This window comes from Chiloscyllium punctatum, chromosome 38 (genome assembly GCF_047496795.1).
Source record: "Chiloscyllium punctatum isolate Juve2018m chromosome 38, sChiPun1.3, whole genome shotgun sequence".
Classification (NCBI taxonomy): Eukaryota; Metazoa; Chordata; class Chondrichthyes; order Orectolobiformes; family Hemiscylliidae; genus Chiloscyllium; species Chiloscyllium punctatum.
In genome coordinates, this window is record NC_092776.1 from 33,696,283 (window position 1) to 33,713,320 (window position 17,038).

The following is a 17,038-nucleotide window of genomic DNA, read 5'->3' on the forward strand; positions in this document are numbered from 1 at the left end:
ATTCTTCCTATCGGACTGTTTTAACCCATGAAATATTGATGTTGCTGATTGTTAATTCAGTAATTTAAGCATTAGTTTGTCTATTTAATTTAAATGGAATACTTATTTTTCTGACCATGTTTTATTATGTAGAGCAATTGAAGTGCACTGAAATCCATCAGGAATGATAAATATTCAGGTACATTTTGGTAGTTAAGGAGTATATGTTCACTATTTGTTCATTTCAATTGACCAAAGACTGAATGTAGGAATTTAGGTGACAAATTTGCTTACCACTGTCTAATGTAACTTTGAGGAATGGGTATCAATTAATTGTTCTCAATTTGGGTGCTTTTGCACTTGACACTACCCTCTGCCTCCTTTAACTTTAACCCTGCGTCAGCAAAATCTTTGACATTTATTTTTAATTGCTCTGTCCCAAAGAAGAGTAATTAATGTTCTTTATGCTCTTGGTAAAAGTCTTGAGTGCTCATGATAGCATTCAGATTGCTTGCTTTCATTTTGGAAAGCTTGACCTAATCATTGATTACAATTTGTTTTTACTGGTGGGGTGATGAGGTATGAAGTTTTGACTGAAAATGATATTAGTCATCATTAAAGTTGGACTTTACCTCTCACTTAATCATCGCATTAATAATGTACACATTTCAGCTTCACACTGTATGTAAATTTGTGCATTAGTTGCTTATCTTTATAGCTCTTTTCTAAAATGTATATGCAAATTTCTATTCATTTTGAAACCATCTTTAAAGTGCTCATGTCCCAATAGCATAGTGACCTTCAGAAATATGGAAAGAACAGATGAATAATTTTATGACAATAGTGGCTTTCATGGCAAAACTGCATAATAGGCTGCTTTGTACCATAAATTTGCTTGGAAGATCTGTGACAGTGCTGCAGATGTGATTTCAAAATTATTCACATTAGTCTTTTTATGGGCCACAGGTGGACAACCATGGCATTTATAGATTTAAACCGAAGATTATCTTTCACGTTGTTTAATTGGTGAAATTAATGAGCTCTCAATATTGGCTTAGATGGGTAAATACTAATGTTGTTTGCTGTAATAAGGCCAATTAAATAACAGATTTTTTTTGTATTAATTGTATCAATCATATTTGCAGCAAAACACTTGTGAAGTTCTTTACCGTACTAATCATTTTGTTCAGACTCACCAAAGGAACATCAGGATTCATTTCACCTGAATTAAAGTACTAGTTGATGATGACACTGTAATTAAATATTCTTTTTATATACTTGACTCCATTTGCACCCCATGGATAATCAAGGCAAAAGGTTGTCACATTAGCTATAAAAGAAATATATGTATATATAACATGTACAGCTATTTGTGTGCACGTATACAAAGGCTCACAAAACTTTGCCAGATTAATATTAATTATTCCTCCAATGCTGTCTCCTCCACCTCCACCCAAATTAGTTCAGCCATGCTAGCTACTGCAATGTTTGATTGCACTATTCCAGTAAGCTTGAGAAACAAATTTTAAATTTTTTTAGACACTTTGTGGACATCCGGGGTTACTACTGAGTTCAAGAAGTTAAATCCATAATCTCTGCTCCATTTTTCTGTATTCTTTTCTTTGCTTGCTTAGTTTTCCTTTCAGTCAGCGGCCCACCTCATCTAGGCATATGTTTTGTATCCTTGTCCTGTCTCCATTCTGTTAGGCCCTGAAATTACAGAATCAAAATGCTTATATTGCAGAAGGGGACTAATCAGCTCATACTGTTTACACCAGCTCTCCGAATAAACATTATGACTTTAGTGCTATTCTCCTCCCTTTTACCTGTAACCCAACTAATCCTGTCATTGTTAAAAATCACACAACACCAGGTTATAGTCCAACAGGTTTAATTGGAAGCACACGAGCTTTCGGAGCGACGCTCCTTCATTCCTGTCATTCAACCTGTAGAAACATTCACCCTGTAATATGCTGTCCTTGTTTGCCCTGCCCCGTCTTCAAATGTATTTCATCTCTAACTTCTTTCTAGATCTGACGAATAGTCACGGGGTGTCTAATATCAAGATCTATCTTCCACCATTTTTGTCACTGCTACCACTTACGGTTAGTGACCCACGCTGTTGCCCTCCAAGCATTTCAAGTCTGCAGGTGTGGCATACTCAACCATTATCATGGCTAATCTGTCTTTCAGATTCCACATTCCCATCTATCCCCAATAACCTTAGATTCTTGTTAGGTGAATGTGTATGTCTTACAAATATTAATGCCCTCATCTTAAGTTTCAAAGTTGCAAAACCATCAGAGGAAAAAAAAAGATGCTCCTTATTTCTCTTCTAAATAGTGACTCTGAATTTTAAAATAGTGCTGTCTGATTCTAGACTCATGCACAAGTGGTGACATCTTTTCCACTGCCTTGACACTCATGGATAGTGCACTGGAAATCAAGCCCCACTATTCCTGGAGTCATCACAAATGTGAAAATTTGACTAAACCACCAAATTGCTCTAATTCTATGCAGTGTATTCAATTCGGGTTAAAGAATATGCACACCAGAGGCTTTTTTCCATTTCCAATAAATAACTGCTATAACCAAAACATTTTTAATCAGTGGCAAGAAGTAAGCAAGTTGGATTGTTATCTATAGCCATTTACTTCAACTCTATTCCTTTCAAAAATTCCCATTCAGGCCAGAGATATAACATGAATATTGAGTGGACAGAAAGAAGATCTGGGGAATGCAGTTTGATGGCACTAATTCATATGTCAGTATTTTTTAACTTTTGATTCCTTATGGATCTTTGCTGATGTCACGCCATTGTAGATACACCAATTCTCAGACTTTCATTTACTGCTTAACAATTTACCCTTCCATTGTCTTTGAAGTTGCTCTTCCTTTTTTTCCTTTCATCAGGGGATTTGCAGACACAACAGCTCTCACAGGAAAGGTGAGGGAGAATAGCTAGATTTTCTTTTACTACTTACACACGGAGAAAAAGAGAAATTTATACTTTCTCTTTGGATATATTGCCCACACGTAAAGCTATATCCTCCTGTACCAGAACCAATCAAGTGGTTGTTGCTATGCTGAGAAGTCTGAACCCACAATAACTGGTACCAGCTGAAAAGCCAATCAAAAGGCATCTCTGGTCAGGATTGCCCCGAACACGAAGGATGCCAACCTTTCTGGTATTTTCTCTCACTGCTTCAATATGGCAAAATTGTATTTACGATTCACAAGGTGTTTCTGTAACTTGTTAATGGGCTTATCAGTGGTAGACAACATGATTTTGTGCAGGGAAGGTCATGCCTTACAAACCTAATAGAATTCTTTGAAGCGGTAACAAAGTTGATTGATGAGGGAAGGGATGTAGATATCATATATATAGTCTATAATAAGGCATTTGATAAGATTTCCCATGGTAGGCTGATGAAGAAGGTGAAGTCGCATGGGGTTCAGGGTGTTCTAGCTAGGTGGATAGAGAACTTGTTGGGCAACAGGAGACTGAGAGTAGTAGTGGAAGGCACCTTCTCAAAATGGAGACCTGTGCAGGGACCACTGTTGTTTGTGATATATAAATGATTTGGAAGAAGGTATAGGTTGCCTCATTGGCAAGTTTGCAGATGACACTAAGACTGGTGGAGTAGCGGATAGTGAACGGGACTGTCAGAGAATACGACAGAATATAGGTAAATTGGAGAGTTGGGTAGAAAAAATGGTAGATGGGGTTCAATCTGGACAAATGCGAGGTGATGCATTTTGGAAGATGCAATTCCAGAGCGAATGATAAAGTAAATAGGAAAGTCCTGGGAAAAATTATGTACATAGAGATCTGGGTGTTCAGGTCCATTGTTTCCTGAAGGTGGCAATGCAAGTCAGTAGAGTTATCAAGAAGGCATACTACAGGCTTTCCTTCATCGGATGAGGTGTTGAGTCCAAGAGTTGGCAGGTCATGTTACAATTGTATAAGACTTTGGTTCAACCACATTTGGAATACTGCGTACAGTTCTGGTTGCCACATTACCAAAAAGATGGGGATGCTTTGGAGAGGGTGCAGAGGACATTCACCAGGATGTTGCCTGGTATGGAGGCTCCTAGCTATGAGGAGAGGTAGATTAGTAGATTAGGATTATTTTCATTGTAAAGAAGTTGGTTGAGGTGGGTCCTGATTGAGGCCTATGGAATCGAGAGGTGTAGGCAGGGTGGATAGCAAGAAACTTTTTTCCCCAGAGTGGAGAACTCAATTGCAAGTTCAAAGTGAGAGGGGAAGAGTTTACGGGAGATATTCATGGAAAGTTTTTTATGCAGAGGGTGGTGAGTACTTGGAATGCGTTGCCAGCAGAAGTGGTAGGGGCGGGACAGTAGCGTCATTTGAGATGTATCTAGACGCATACATGAATGGGCAGGAAGCAAAGGGATGCAGATCCTTAGAAAATAGATGGCAGATTTAGATGGAGGATATGGATCGGTGCAGGCTTGGAGGGCCGAAAAGCCTGTTCCTATGCTGTAATGTTTTTTGTTATTAACATGTAAACAACTTTTTACATGTTTTCTTAGCTTAAAGAAACCTCTTCCAATTTTTAGTCCCCAGGCCAAAAACATGAAGTGATCTTTACACCACAATCCAATCACATCACCTTTTCTAAACTCTGGTAGAAACACACTCAGGATGTTCAGTCTGTTCTTAGAAGACAACCCATTAATTTTGGTTATTGATGTAGTAAGTCTCATCTGAATGCTTCCAATGCATTTACATCTTTAACCAAGGTGATCAAAACTGCACACAGTGTTCAAGATGTGGTCCCATCAATTTCCTGGAGAACTGAATTGTAACATCCGTGCTTTGTTAATGTTTCAAGTCCACTGACCTGGGGTGGCAGTGTTTAGCATTGCTGTCTCACAACAGCAGGGACTTGGGTTCAATTCGGCCTTGGGTGACTGTCTGTGTGAAGTTTGCACACTCTCCTGATGTCTGCATTGGTTTCCTCTGGGGGTTCTGAATCCTCCCACAGTCCAAAGATGCGCAGGTTAGGTAGATTGGCAATGCTAAACTGCCCATTGTGTTCAGGGATGTGCAGGCTAGGTGAACTAACTATGGGAAATGCAGGGTTACAGGGAAAGGATAGGGGTGAGTTTGTGTAGGATACTCTTTGGAGGATCACTGTGAACTTGATGGGCTGAATGACCTGCTTCCACACTAGGGATTCTATGACCTTTGTCTTGACAAAGGGTCTTGAAACATTGACTATTTTTTCTTTACAGATGTCGCCAGACATAGAACATAGAACATAGAACAATACAGCGCAGTACAGGCCCTTCGGCCCTCGATGTTGCGCCGATCAAAGCCCACCTAACCTACACTAACCCACTATCCTCCATATACCTATCCAATGCCCGCTTAAATACCCATAAAGAGGGAGAGTCCACTACTGCTACTGGCAGGGCATTCCATGAACTTACGACTCGCTGAGTGAAGAACCTACCCCTAACATCAGTCCTATATCTACCCCCCCTTAATTTAAAGCTATGCCCCCTTGTTTTTCCACTACTGTATTGTCCAACATCTGCAGTTCTTTGTTTTTATCACATCTTTACTCTTCTGTCCAATCCTCCTCCTAATAAAGGTTAGCACCCATTAGCTTGCTTGATTGTGTTGTAAGTCCATACCAATCTTTTGGCATTCAAGCATTAAAATACAGAACAACCTCGGTTATCTGAACATCGATTATCCAAACAAGATCTCACAATCCCAATGCTTGGGTAAATTGTGTTTTCTGAGCATTCGGTCATCCGAACAAAATACTCCCCGCCCATGTTGTTTAGATAATCGAGGTTGCCTAAATATCATTGCATTTTGGTATTTCTGTTGTTGTTCTTCATATGTTTTCATTTTCTGTCACATTTTCCTACATTACATTCCATCTGTCTAGCCAACCTATCAGACTTGTGTATCGTTTTGTTGCTTAGTTTTTAGTTTCATGGATGGTTGGAATTTAAGTATGACCTTTGATCCTTTTCTTCTGTGATCTAGAGTTTATTTCTTCAGCCTTTTATTCCTTTCCCAGCCCCTGTTGCTGCACACAAAGGGTTTGAGGGCAGAATATGCTGATGACAAAGGATCTTTGTGTTGATGTAGGTTAGATTTTAATTCCTTGAATCTCTCCAATCTCCAAAGAGAGGAAGTCTTATAAATTTGACATCGAAAATGTACAGTGTTTGTTTTATCTGCTATCCATGTAACGGATGTTCAGGTTATTACTGAAACCATAAAATTTTGTAGACACAGGTTGTAGCACCCACTGGCCTTTGTTAGTGTTCATGCTCCATGTGGCACCTTATTTCATTTCACCCTATCAACATAATAGATCAACTGGTCAGACGTGATTTCACTTTAGAATCAGACTTCCCAATAATGTTGAGATTTTCTAAGTGTGCAACTGACAAATAGTCTTCTGTTTTCTGCCACCTTCCCCTCTGAGTAGACGTTTGTGTTTGCTATTTTCCAGTCTGACAAAATCTTTCTTGAATCAAAGGAATCTTGGAAAATTAACACCAATGCATCTAGTAGATCATTAGCCACTCTGTTCCAACTCCGAATGAAATCCATCCAGATCAGTAGACTTGTCAGCCCACAGTTTGCTTAGTACTATTTCCCTGTAATTGAAATTTTACTAAATTCCTCTGACCCTTCCAGCTCCTGATTTATAATAACCATTGGAATGGTTTTTGTATTCTATCTAGTAAAAACAGAAACAAAGTATTTATTCATTATCTACTACTAACTCTCTATTCTCCCTCTCTAGAGAACCAATAATTTCTTCATTAAGAGTTTACTTCATTTAACTCTTCCTTTTTAAGTATGTGTCGAAACTCTGGCTAGTCATCTTTCCATTCTTTTTCTTGTACTCAAATTTCTTCCTTCTGATTAATCTTTGATCTTGTAGATGGGAATGAGAGGGGTGATAAGTATATTTGCAGAAGACATAACGATTGGCTGGGTGACTAGCAGTGAGGAAGGTGACCTTGGATTCAAACAGGATATAGATGAATTGGTCTGATGAACAGATAGGTGGTAGGTGGAATTTCACCTTGATAAGTGTGAGATAATGGGAGAACGTGAGCACTGCAGATGCTGGTGATCAGAGTCGAAGAGTGTGGTGCTGGAAAAACACAGCCACTCAGGCAGCATCCACGGAGCAGGAGAATTGACGTTTCGAGCTTAAGCTCTTCATCAGGGATGAGGGGGTGGCCCAGCGGAGCTGAGAGATAAATGGGAGGGGAGTGGGTTTGGGGAGGGGGGAAGGTAGCTGAGAATGCAATAGGTAGATGAAGGTGGGGTGGGTGAGGGTGATGGAGCGGATAGGTGGGAAGGAAGATGGGCAGGTCAGAAGGGCGGTACAGAGTTGGAAGGTTGGATGGGGATAATGTGGGTGGAGGGGAAATGAGGAAACTGGTGAAATCCACATTAATCCCATTTGGTGGAGGGTCCCAAGGCAGAAGATGAGCATTCTTCCTCCAGCCTTTGGGTGGTAAGGATTTGGCGGTGGAGGCGGCCCAGGACCTGCATGTCCTTGGTGGAATGAGGTGGGGTTAAAGTATTCGGCCACGGGGTGGTGGGATTGTTTTGTGCATGTATCCCAGAGGTGTTCTCTGAAGCATTCCACAAGTAGGTGTCCTGACTCCCTGATGTAGTGGAGACCACATCGGGAGCAATTGATACAGTAAATGAGGTGTGTGTGTGTGGAAGTGCAGGTAAATCGCTGACTCATGTGGAAGGCTCTTTTGGGGCCTTGGACGAAGGTAAAGGGTGAGGTGTGGGCGCAGGTTTTGCAGTTCTTGCGATGGCAGGGGAAGGTGCCGGGAGGGAAGGATGGGTTGGTGGGGGGCATTGACCTAACAAGGGAATCACTCAGGGAATGGTCTTTACGGAACGCAGATAGGTGTGGGGAGGAACTATCTCCCTGGTAGTGGGGTCTGTTTGTAGATGGCGGAAATAGCCGAGGATAATATGATGTATCTGGAGGTTTGTGGGGTGAAAGGTGAGGACCTGGGGCAGTTGGAGTGGTGGTGTTTGAGGGAAGAGGTGCAGGAAGTGGACGTGATGCGCTGGAGGGCATTATTGACCACGTGGGAGGGCGAATTGAAGAAGGAAACCATCTGGTTTGTTCTGTGGTGGAATTGGTCCTCTTGGGAGCAGATGCTTTGGATGCGGAGGAGTTAGGAATATGGGGTCGCGCTTTTACAGGAGGCAGGGTGGGAGGAGATGTAGTCCAAGTAGCTGTGGGAGTTGTTGGATCTGTAGTAGATGTCCATGTTGAGTCGGTCACTGTTAGTGTAGATGGAAAGGTTCAGAAAGTGGAGGGAGGTGTCCGAGATGATCCAGTGAACTTGAGGTCGGGGTGGAACATGTTAGTGAAGCTGATGAACTGTACAGCCACCTCATGGGTACAGCCATTGTAGTGGAGGAAAAAGTACAGAACGGTGCCTGTGTAGCTGCGGAAGATGGCGGGGGGGGCGGCGCGATGTAGGACAGTGTGTTTAGAGATGTGTTTGGTGGGGCAGGAGCAGGCCGAGACAATAGATCAACTGGGGTAGTCAGGTTTATGAATTTTGGTTCGGAGATAGAACCAGGCGGTAAGATAAATCACTTGGGAAAAGTAACAGGCCACTGAGTACTCAATGAATGGCAGGACACTGAGATCAAAGGGACAGAGGGATCTTTGGGTGCTTGCCTACAGATTCCTGAATATGGCAGGGAAAGTTAATAGACTAATTAAGAATGGGGCACATCTTTGTCAGTGATTATGAGGTTATGTTGGAGCACACAGGAGTTTGGTTAGGGCACAGTTGGAATGCTGTGTAGTTCTGGTCATCGTGATATAGTGGGTGTGGAGGCGATTCATGAGAATATTGCCCGGGATGGAGCACCTTAGCTCTGAAGAGAGGCTGAATGAGCTTGGATTATTTTCACAGCAAAGGACGTTGAGGGGGGTCCTGTTAGAGAGATATATACGATTATGAGAGCTATGGACATGTTGGATAGAAAACAGGTGTTCCCCTTAGTTAAAGGATTGGCAACAAGGGGGTACACTTTTAAAGGTAGAGGCAGGAGTTCAAAGAGGATTTGAGGAAATTTTTGTTTTCACCCAGAGTCTGGTAGAGGTCTGGAATGCACTGCCTGGGAGGGCAACCTTGCAACCTTTTTTAAAAAAAAGTATTTGGATGAGTGCTTATAGGTGTCATAACATTCAAGACTACGGGCCTAGTGCTGAAAAGTGGAACCAGTACATTGTGTATGTTTGATGTTATGGACTTGATAGGCCAAAGGGCCTCTTCTGTTCTGTATTGTCAGTATATGAATAATAGGATCAATCATCTGCCCTGCCACTCGACGTTGCACAGTTCATGTTTTTCCTTCTTTATCAAATGGTGGTTCCTCCCTTCAGAATTGTTCTTTAAAGTAGTTATTCTTTTGGCAAGACTTCAGTAGAACCAAAACTTCTGATTCTGAAAAAGCTGTGGTATGTATTGGATATGTGGAAACATTGTGTTTAAATTAGTACTACAAAGGAAATGCATCCCATAAGAATAATACTCCATACCAAAATATGACAATGAACTTTTAAATATCTAATTAACTAAGTGCTGTTTTATTGGTGCAAAACAAATCAACTCCTGACCCAATCAGTATGATGTGAATGAACAAATATTATTACATAGTGTTTAAAAATTGGTAGAGTTTAAATGAAGATGCTTAATAAATCACCAGATTTGCTGGTGTGTTATGAAGCAATATAACATGTTTATTATTTTTTGAACGTACTCGAGCCTACACCACGAAATTGATTAAAGTTGCATACTGTAAGTGAATGACTATGGCAAATTCACATGTACAGACATATTATGCAAAAAAAAAGTCACATTAGGTTTCCATAGTTCTCACTTTTTCTGGCATTATGAAAGTACTTTTCGAGATGTATGATGCATTCAGTTTATTACAAATCTGTTCTGATTAATTTCCAGAATCCTTGATCTTGATTTAGTGGTGCGAGATGAAGATGGCAATATTTTAGATCCTGACCAAACTAGCACCATTAGTCTGTTTAGAGCTCACGAAATGGCGTTGAAACGGATAGAAGAAAGAATCGAGGAAGAAAAGGTGATTAAAATAAATGGTCAATTGCATTTAGACCAATGTAATTTGTTCACGTCTAAATTTTTTTGGGTTTTAATGTTTATATGTTGACCATCAAATATGATAATGTGCTAAAGAGCTTGGAAATGTTTTGTCAAATTGACAGTAAACGTTTTGTTTTTGTTCCTTAATTTAACATTGGACTTTGCAATGTACTTAGAAAAGTAAGGAAGATGAGGATGATGTTTTCTCTGAACCTTCCACATTCTCTTTACAAATTAAGATTGTGCAAAGGAAATGTTGCATGATTGACAATTGCTTGAGAGAAAATCTCAATGTAATTTGTCTAATTTAGACAAAATTTGACTTTTTTAGGCAGTGTATCCATGCCCTGCAAAATTTCCTATGAAGTGCCAACCCTGAATTTCACTCAATTACCATAAGCCACTGTGAAAACCTTGATCGATACCACTACTTTATACTACATTTAAATTTAATTGCAGTCCTGTTTTGAATGTTGTAGTTGGTTTTATTCAGAGCATATTATTGATGTATGAAATTCTTAATGCGCATATTCAATAGGCATTCATAGAAATTGCTTCGTACAAATTCTTTATAACACACTTTGTATTAAAAATGCTCAACCTGCCCATGCTGGGTGTTCGTTTTCTTTTATCCTAATTTCAGAATTAAACTGCAGTTATTTAATGTTCCAGTTTGAGAGCTGTACATTTTGTTCTGTCAGCATATCCTGTTCTAGGCTGGGAGGAGACCAATTGGTATTTAGTTGCTAATATTCATTCCTGACAAAAAAAAATTGACCTGATAACAATAGAAGTAATTCCTTATGGTTACTGCCTCTGTTTTATGAACTGTTAATTCAATGAACGAAGGTTTACAGCCAGATAGCAAATGGGTTTGCATAAATCATTTTTAGTTGGCAAGCTTCATAATTGATATCCTTGGTTTCCAATTGAACTCCGAAGACAACGGAATGTATATTTTTCAAATACGTCTGTAGGAGTTTTTCTGATGATAGCTAGAGAATTGTGGGTGTCTCTTTGAAGTCCTGAGTGAAAATCTCATATCATTATTGTTTTTAAAAACTGACATTACATATGATATTGCCAAAACTGGTGGTACAGGGTTGTGTTTGTTCATTATTTTTGCTATTCAAGAGCTGTCCTGTTCAATGTGTATTTTATTATGCTGTTGCTGCTCTATTTTTAATAAACCTATTCCGTAATTTATCATCTAAATTATGGTCTGATGGTGTTTATTCTGCTTTCTGAAGTCAGGAAGACCGTCTCATGACTTACTAGGATCAGTGTCCCTTAGGATTATAAACATTGACATTTATTCGATATATGAAAATATGCTCTGGTGTATGTTAAGATCTAAGTAAAATGCAGAAATATGAATTGCTGGGTAAAGATTTGCTATTGAACTTTGTTGAAGCTAGCAGCCAGAAAGATCAATAAATTCAGAAATTGATTTGATAGTGTCTGGGATATAATTGAAAGTGAGACTAGTTTTACAGAAGCAGCAGGGGAACGGTGGGAGGATGGATGCAAGATCAGGAAAGAGACCAACAGTGAACTTCCCAGTTAGTGTGTAAACTAGAAGCTGTGAAGAACAATCTAAGCTATAGCAGATGGGATATCAAGTTAAAGATGAAAGCTGATGAAGAGTTTTTGTGCGAATTTGAAGAAGCAAATGGCAAATGAAAGCTCTTCAAGATCCAAGGAAAAGATAAAGCTAAGTATAAACTTAAAACAATTGGAAATTTGCAGCTGAATGAAGGTACAGCTGTGATCTGTTCAAGGAGCAGACAGTTAAAAATGATGTCTGTTCTGCTTCTGTCAATTGAAGATACAGTGTAAGTGTAGATACAAGCTTCGGGTTATATGCATAAATGTAAGAGAAAATTGATGCCAACACTAATTCCCAAATTCTGTGCTAAACCTAATGTAAAATAGGAAGGAATGCATGTTTACACAACTATAGGACTATTTATCTAAATACCTACTTTTGAAATACAGTTTTAATGTTTCGATATTGCTGTTTTCTGATTGACTTCCAAAATTCACAGGAATGTATGGATTATGAATGGGCATAAAAGCTCCTAAGTAGTCAATATGGGAGAAGTCAAAAAAGTTACTTGTAAAAACAAAATTTCTAGCAGCCTGCCTAAATTGGATTATTGTGCAGCTTAAGGTACTGAATATAAACATGTTATCCAGTATTTCTACCTCAGTGCTAGACGGGGACACAACCTTTTCAAAATATTTTGAAGTGTTGCGAAGTGATTAACACTTATCTAGATGATAGTAGAACCACAACTGGGGACCTTGTAGGAACTGTATCAATTTGCTCCTCAGTTTCTGCTCTTATGGCGGATTGGAATCTGGATATGGGTATTGATCCTGTGGAATCTCTGATCTTATGTTTATTTCTTTCAATCTTTTATTTCTTTCAATCTTTCATTCCTTCTTTCTGCATATAAAGGGTTTGTGAACTACATGTGTTGATGATAAAGGGTCGTTATGGGTAACAGATGAATGGATTTTAATGCTTTGAATCTCTCTGAATCCCAGAAAGAGAGAGCCTTATAAATTTAAAAAAATGTATTGGGTAAGTTTTATCTGCTGTCCATTTATCAGATGTTCAGGTTATACTGAAATCAGAACTTCACTGCATACACAAACGTTGTTCTGCTCGACTGATCTACATTGATGTTTTTGCTTGATGAATCACCTTATAACTTTGTCCTTCAGATACTTCTTGAGCTCTCCCTTAAATGCATCTATCCTGATTACCTAACTACACAATGTTATGAAGAATTTAATATTCTCACCACTGAATAAATAATTTTTTCCAGAAATCTTGGATTTCATAGCTGGTTTGTATTTATGATGTTTGGTTTTGAACTTCATACAAGTTGAAAATGTAAAACTGTTAGTAATATCCCCCACCAAAAAAAAATCAAGGTTTAGATTAAAGTAACAAGCAAAGGTAAATAAAAGCCAACAGAAAAGGACAATGAATGGTTGGACTTTGGGAAGCACTGGTGATCAGAAGTATCTTGGTGTGCACCTACCTTGAGGTATTAGGACAGGTGGATGCAGGTGAATAAAGTCGTTAAGAAGGCACATGGTATAGTTGCTTTTATTAGCTAAGGCATAGAGTTTAGGGGCAAGAAGGTTATGCTGGAACTGTATGAAACATTTGTGAAACCACAGTCAGAGTATTATGTGCTGTTCCGGAATCCACATTATAGGAGTGATCAGATGGCATGGGATAGGATGCAGATGAAATTTGCAGGAATGTTGCCTGGGCTAGAGAGTTTAAGTTATGTCAAAAAATTGGACAGGCTAGGTTTTCCTTAGTGCAGAGGGGATTGAGAGGGGTGCTGATTGAGACGTGTAAAAGTTTGTGGGGCATACATAGGGGGTAGACAGGAAGAAACGTTATTCTTTGGTGGAGATATTAATGATGGTGCATAAATTTATGGTAAGGGGAAGAAGACTACTATTATAGGACAAGCCAAACTGAGAACAGCCAGGGAATTCCTAGAGGCATGGCACTTATCCACAGATCCTATCAACAAACACATTGACCTGGACCCAATATACCAGCCACTGCAGCGGACAGCTGGAACGGACAATTGGAAGCGGCAGAGACAAACCACTATAAATGCCGGATGAAACATCACAGAAGCGCTTCACAGGAGGCTCCCAAGCACTGAGCTTGTCACCTAGACAGGGGACGAAACGTCTACAACACAAATTCCCAGCTCGGCGAACAGAACCACAACAACAAGGGGAAGAAGAATTCTTTCAACTAGAGGGTGGTGGGAATCAAAAACTCTCAGCCTGTAAGGGTGGTATAGGCAGAAACACTCAATATTTAAGAAGAATTTAGTTGTACATTTGTGATGCAAAAGCATACAAGGCTATGGTCCAAGAGCTGAAAAATGGGGTTAGCATAGTTAAATTCTTGTTTGTGATCAGCATGGAACCAATGCCGAAGGGCTTTTTCTGTGATCTGGATCTCTTTGACTCTATCTCTCAAGTGGTGAAGGGGCTTTTGATCAGTATCTGTCAGTACCTGTAATATAACAACTCAGATTGATGAGCAATCAGCATAACTTTCTATAAAGGTTTGTAAATTGGTTGTGTTTAGTGTGCATGGGTCAACAAGGCCTGGAATTTTTATTTAGTATTTATGGCTACCAAGTATTCATGACTGGGCAAAACAAAGAAAGGAGGGGGCATAGCAGTGCTTAATAGGATGATGATCCAGTTCCAAATGTATGGGTCTAGTACTTTTCCTTATTTGAAGTCAAATAGATAAAGAAAGAGAGGTTTTTTTATATAACAGACCTCCAAACAGTGCAAAAGAAATTGATGGGTTAATTTGTTGTAGAATTCAAGCTTGTGTAACAAAATTGAGTGCCATTATTAGATACTATGACAAATATATTACCAAGCACTTCTTGATTTTATAAAGGAGACCAAGTTATGTTAAAAGAGGAAAAGGAAATCACAAGAAGTAGTAGAGATGCCTGAAAAATATTAACATTCCTGAAAGTTGATCTGCCACCTGGCCTGAATAGAATGTATCCTAGATCACTGAAAGAGGCAAAGAAAGAAGCAAAGCAAATAATAGAGGCAGTGTTTATATTCTACTAATCTTAATTAGATTCAGTAGTGGAGAACTGTTCACAAATCAGACTAGTCAGCCTTAGAAAAGTTATTGCGAATCATTATTGGGGACAAAATAAACTTGGAATAACATACATTTTTAAAGATGCTTAACTTGATTAAATTCTTTCGGGTCGAAGATTGGTCAAAGTACACGTTTATGTATCTGGAAGTTTGTAAGAACCTGACAAAGTCTTAATTTGGTGGTTTCCAAAAAAATGGAAGCCCACCAAATTAATGTGGCAAAGGATGTTGATGGATGAATTATTTCAGCCTTGGAGTAGGTATTGGCATAGTATTTTTGAGGTTTAATTTGGGGTTTATTCTCACTTTAATAACTTTTATTAACAGCTGATTACTTGGGTGTAAGGAGTAGCATTATAAAGTTCACTGATGCAAATTTGGCAAAGCATTTATGAGGATAGTTGTAATTTTCAGAATAGCATAGACAGAATGACAAAATGGGTAGAAATAGTAAGTAGCATGTATTCTATCTGAGAATTGTGAAATCATGTATTTTGTCAGGACTAACATGGAAAGACAGTATATTCTAAGTGGGATGACTTTAACAAATATAGTTGAGTAGAGACACCTGATGTCCAAACATGTGCAACTTAAAGGTGATGGAGAGTTGATAAAATGATTGAAAAAACTATATGTATTACTTGGATTTACAAGTATATATAGAATATCAAACCAGCAAGGTCACCCTGGAACTTTATAAATGAGGTTAAGCTTTGATTGGGGTCATCTGGACAGTTTTGGACACTAGATTTCAAATAAGATGGAAAAGCTATGGAGGAGATTTACCAGAATATTATCAAGAACGAGACTTTTCAGTTATGAATAGAGTTTGGAAAAGATAGTGCTGCTGCTGTCCATTTAAAAAAAAAATTAACATGATTTAGTAAAGCTTTTCATGATGCAGTAAAAAATTTTGTTAGTTGGCACTGCACCAACTTGAATGTCTGAAGTCATCCAAGACTGTGTTCATTTAGCTATTGAGGCTTGATGACATGCTCATAATTTGGCAGTCTTACCTAATTCATTTTTTTCTCAGTTGACAGCTGTATTCTAACAGACAGGTCATTATCACCTGGGAAAAAGGAATCTGTTAGTACCGTTAGCTTGATTAGCAAACAAGTGAAACTAGTGGTTGTTTCCTGAGACCATAACTGTATAAGACTGAGTGGAAGGATTATAATGTAACATTATAATGTTGTACTCCTGTGGGGATCATAAAACGCTGCTCATTATACAGCCTTGTGCAGTGTTCCTTCCTTTGGCATATTTTGATTTACCAGCTCAATTCATCTTGTTGCTAGATAACACTGATTTTGCTATAATGAGAGGTTTTGATAGAGTAATGCAAGGCTATTCCTTCTGGTCATGACTCGGTGATGAGATATCTTTAATTTGAAATTGACAAGAAGAGTGGAGATGAGAAATCTTTTCACTCTGGTATTATTGATATTTTGAATGCTTCACCTAATATGATGTGAAAGCTGATTTCAATAATTTTATAACGGCATTGGGCTGGTACCCGAAGAAGACAAGCTTGCGGAGTTACACCTTAACAAGTTTTCATCCCATTTTCAGCCTCTTTCTTTTCTGAAGTCCTTGAATTTGTCATTGCCTTCCAAATCCATTCCCAGCTTTCCAGAACCACTCCTTTTTGAATTCTTCCAATGAGGTTATGCTCCAGAAATAGCTCTTATCAAAGTAACAAATAACATCCTGAGTGACTGTGACAAAGGCAACTATCCATCTTTATCAATCAGTCTCCTTCCTTTGACCTGATTGACCACACCTCTTCCAATGTCTCCCCAGTGTTGTTTTATTTAGTTCCATTCTTTCTATCTAATCCTAGCCAGCAAGTCCATTGCAATGGCTTTTTATTTATAGCCTTACTACTTTAGTTGCCCAGAAAAAGAGCTGCACCCTTCTTCTTTTACAACTATAGGCTAAACTTAAGTGACATCAGTTGAAAGCGCTGTTATTTTTCACATGTGCTAATGACACTGAGCTGTACCTTATTGCCACCCCTGTGGACTCTTACATTGTTGCTAAATAGACAATCTGACATCCTGTACTGGATACTGGATAAACAGTTCCTAATTTTAAATATTTGGAAGACTGAAGCCATTGTTATAGCTTTAGGTCTCAGAGTAAGGAGTTTCTGATTTAAGACCAAGGTGAGAGTGAGTTTTTATTCTTT

The 17,038-nt window shown here is 38.9% G+C and overlaps 1 protein-coding gene across 5 annotated transcripts in view; it reads left to right on the forward strand.

Moving 5' to 3' along the window:
- dock1 (dedicator of cytokinesis 1) overlaps positions 1-17,038 on the forward strand; it is a 577,688-nt gene that overhangs the window by 65,360 nt on the left and 495,290 nt on the right. For all 5 annotated transcript variants that reach the window (XM_072557590.1, XM_072557591.1, XM_072557588.1 and 2 more), the window contains exon 7: positions 10,003-10,138. In XM_072557590.1, the coding sequence (XP_072413691.1) occupies positions 10,003-10,138 (136 nt within the window). The remainder of the gene's footprint in view (positions 1-10,002; positions 10,139-17,038) is intronic.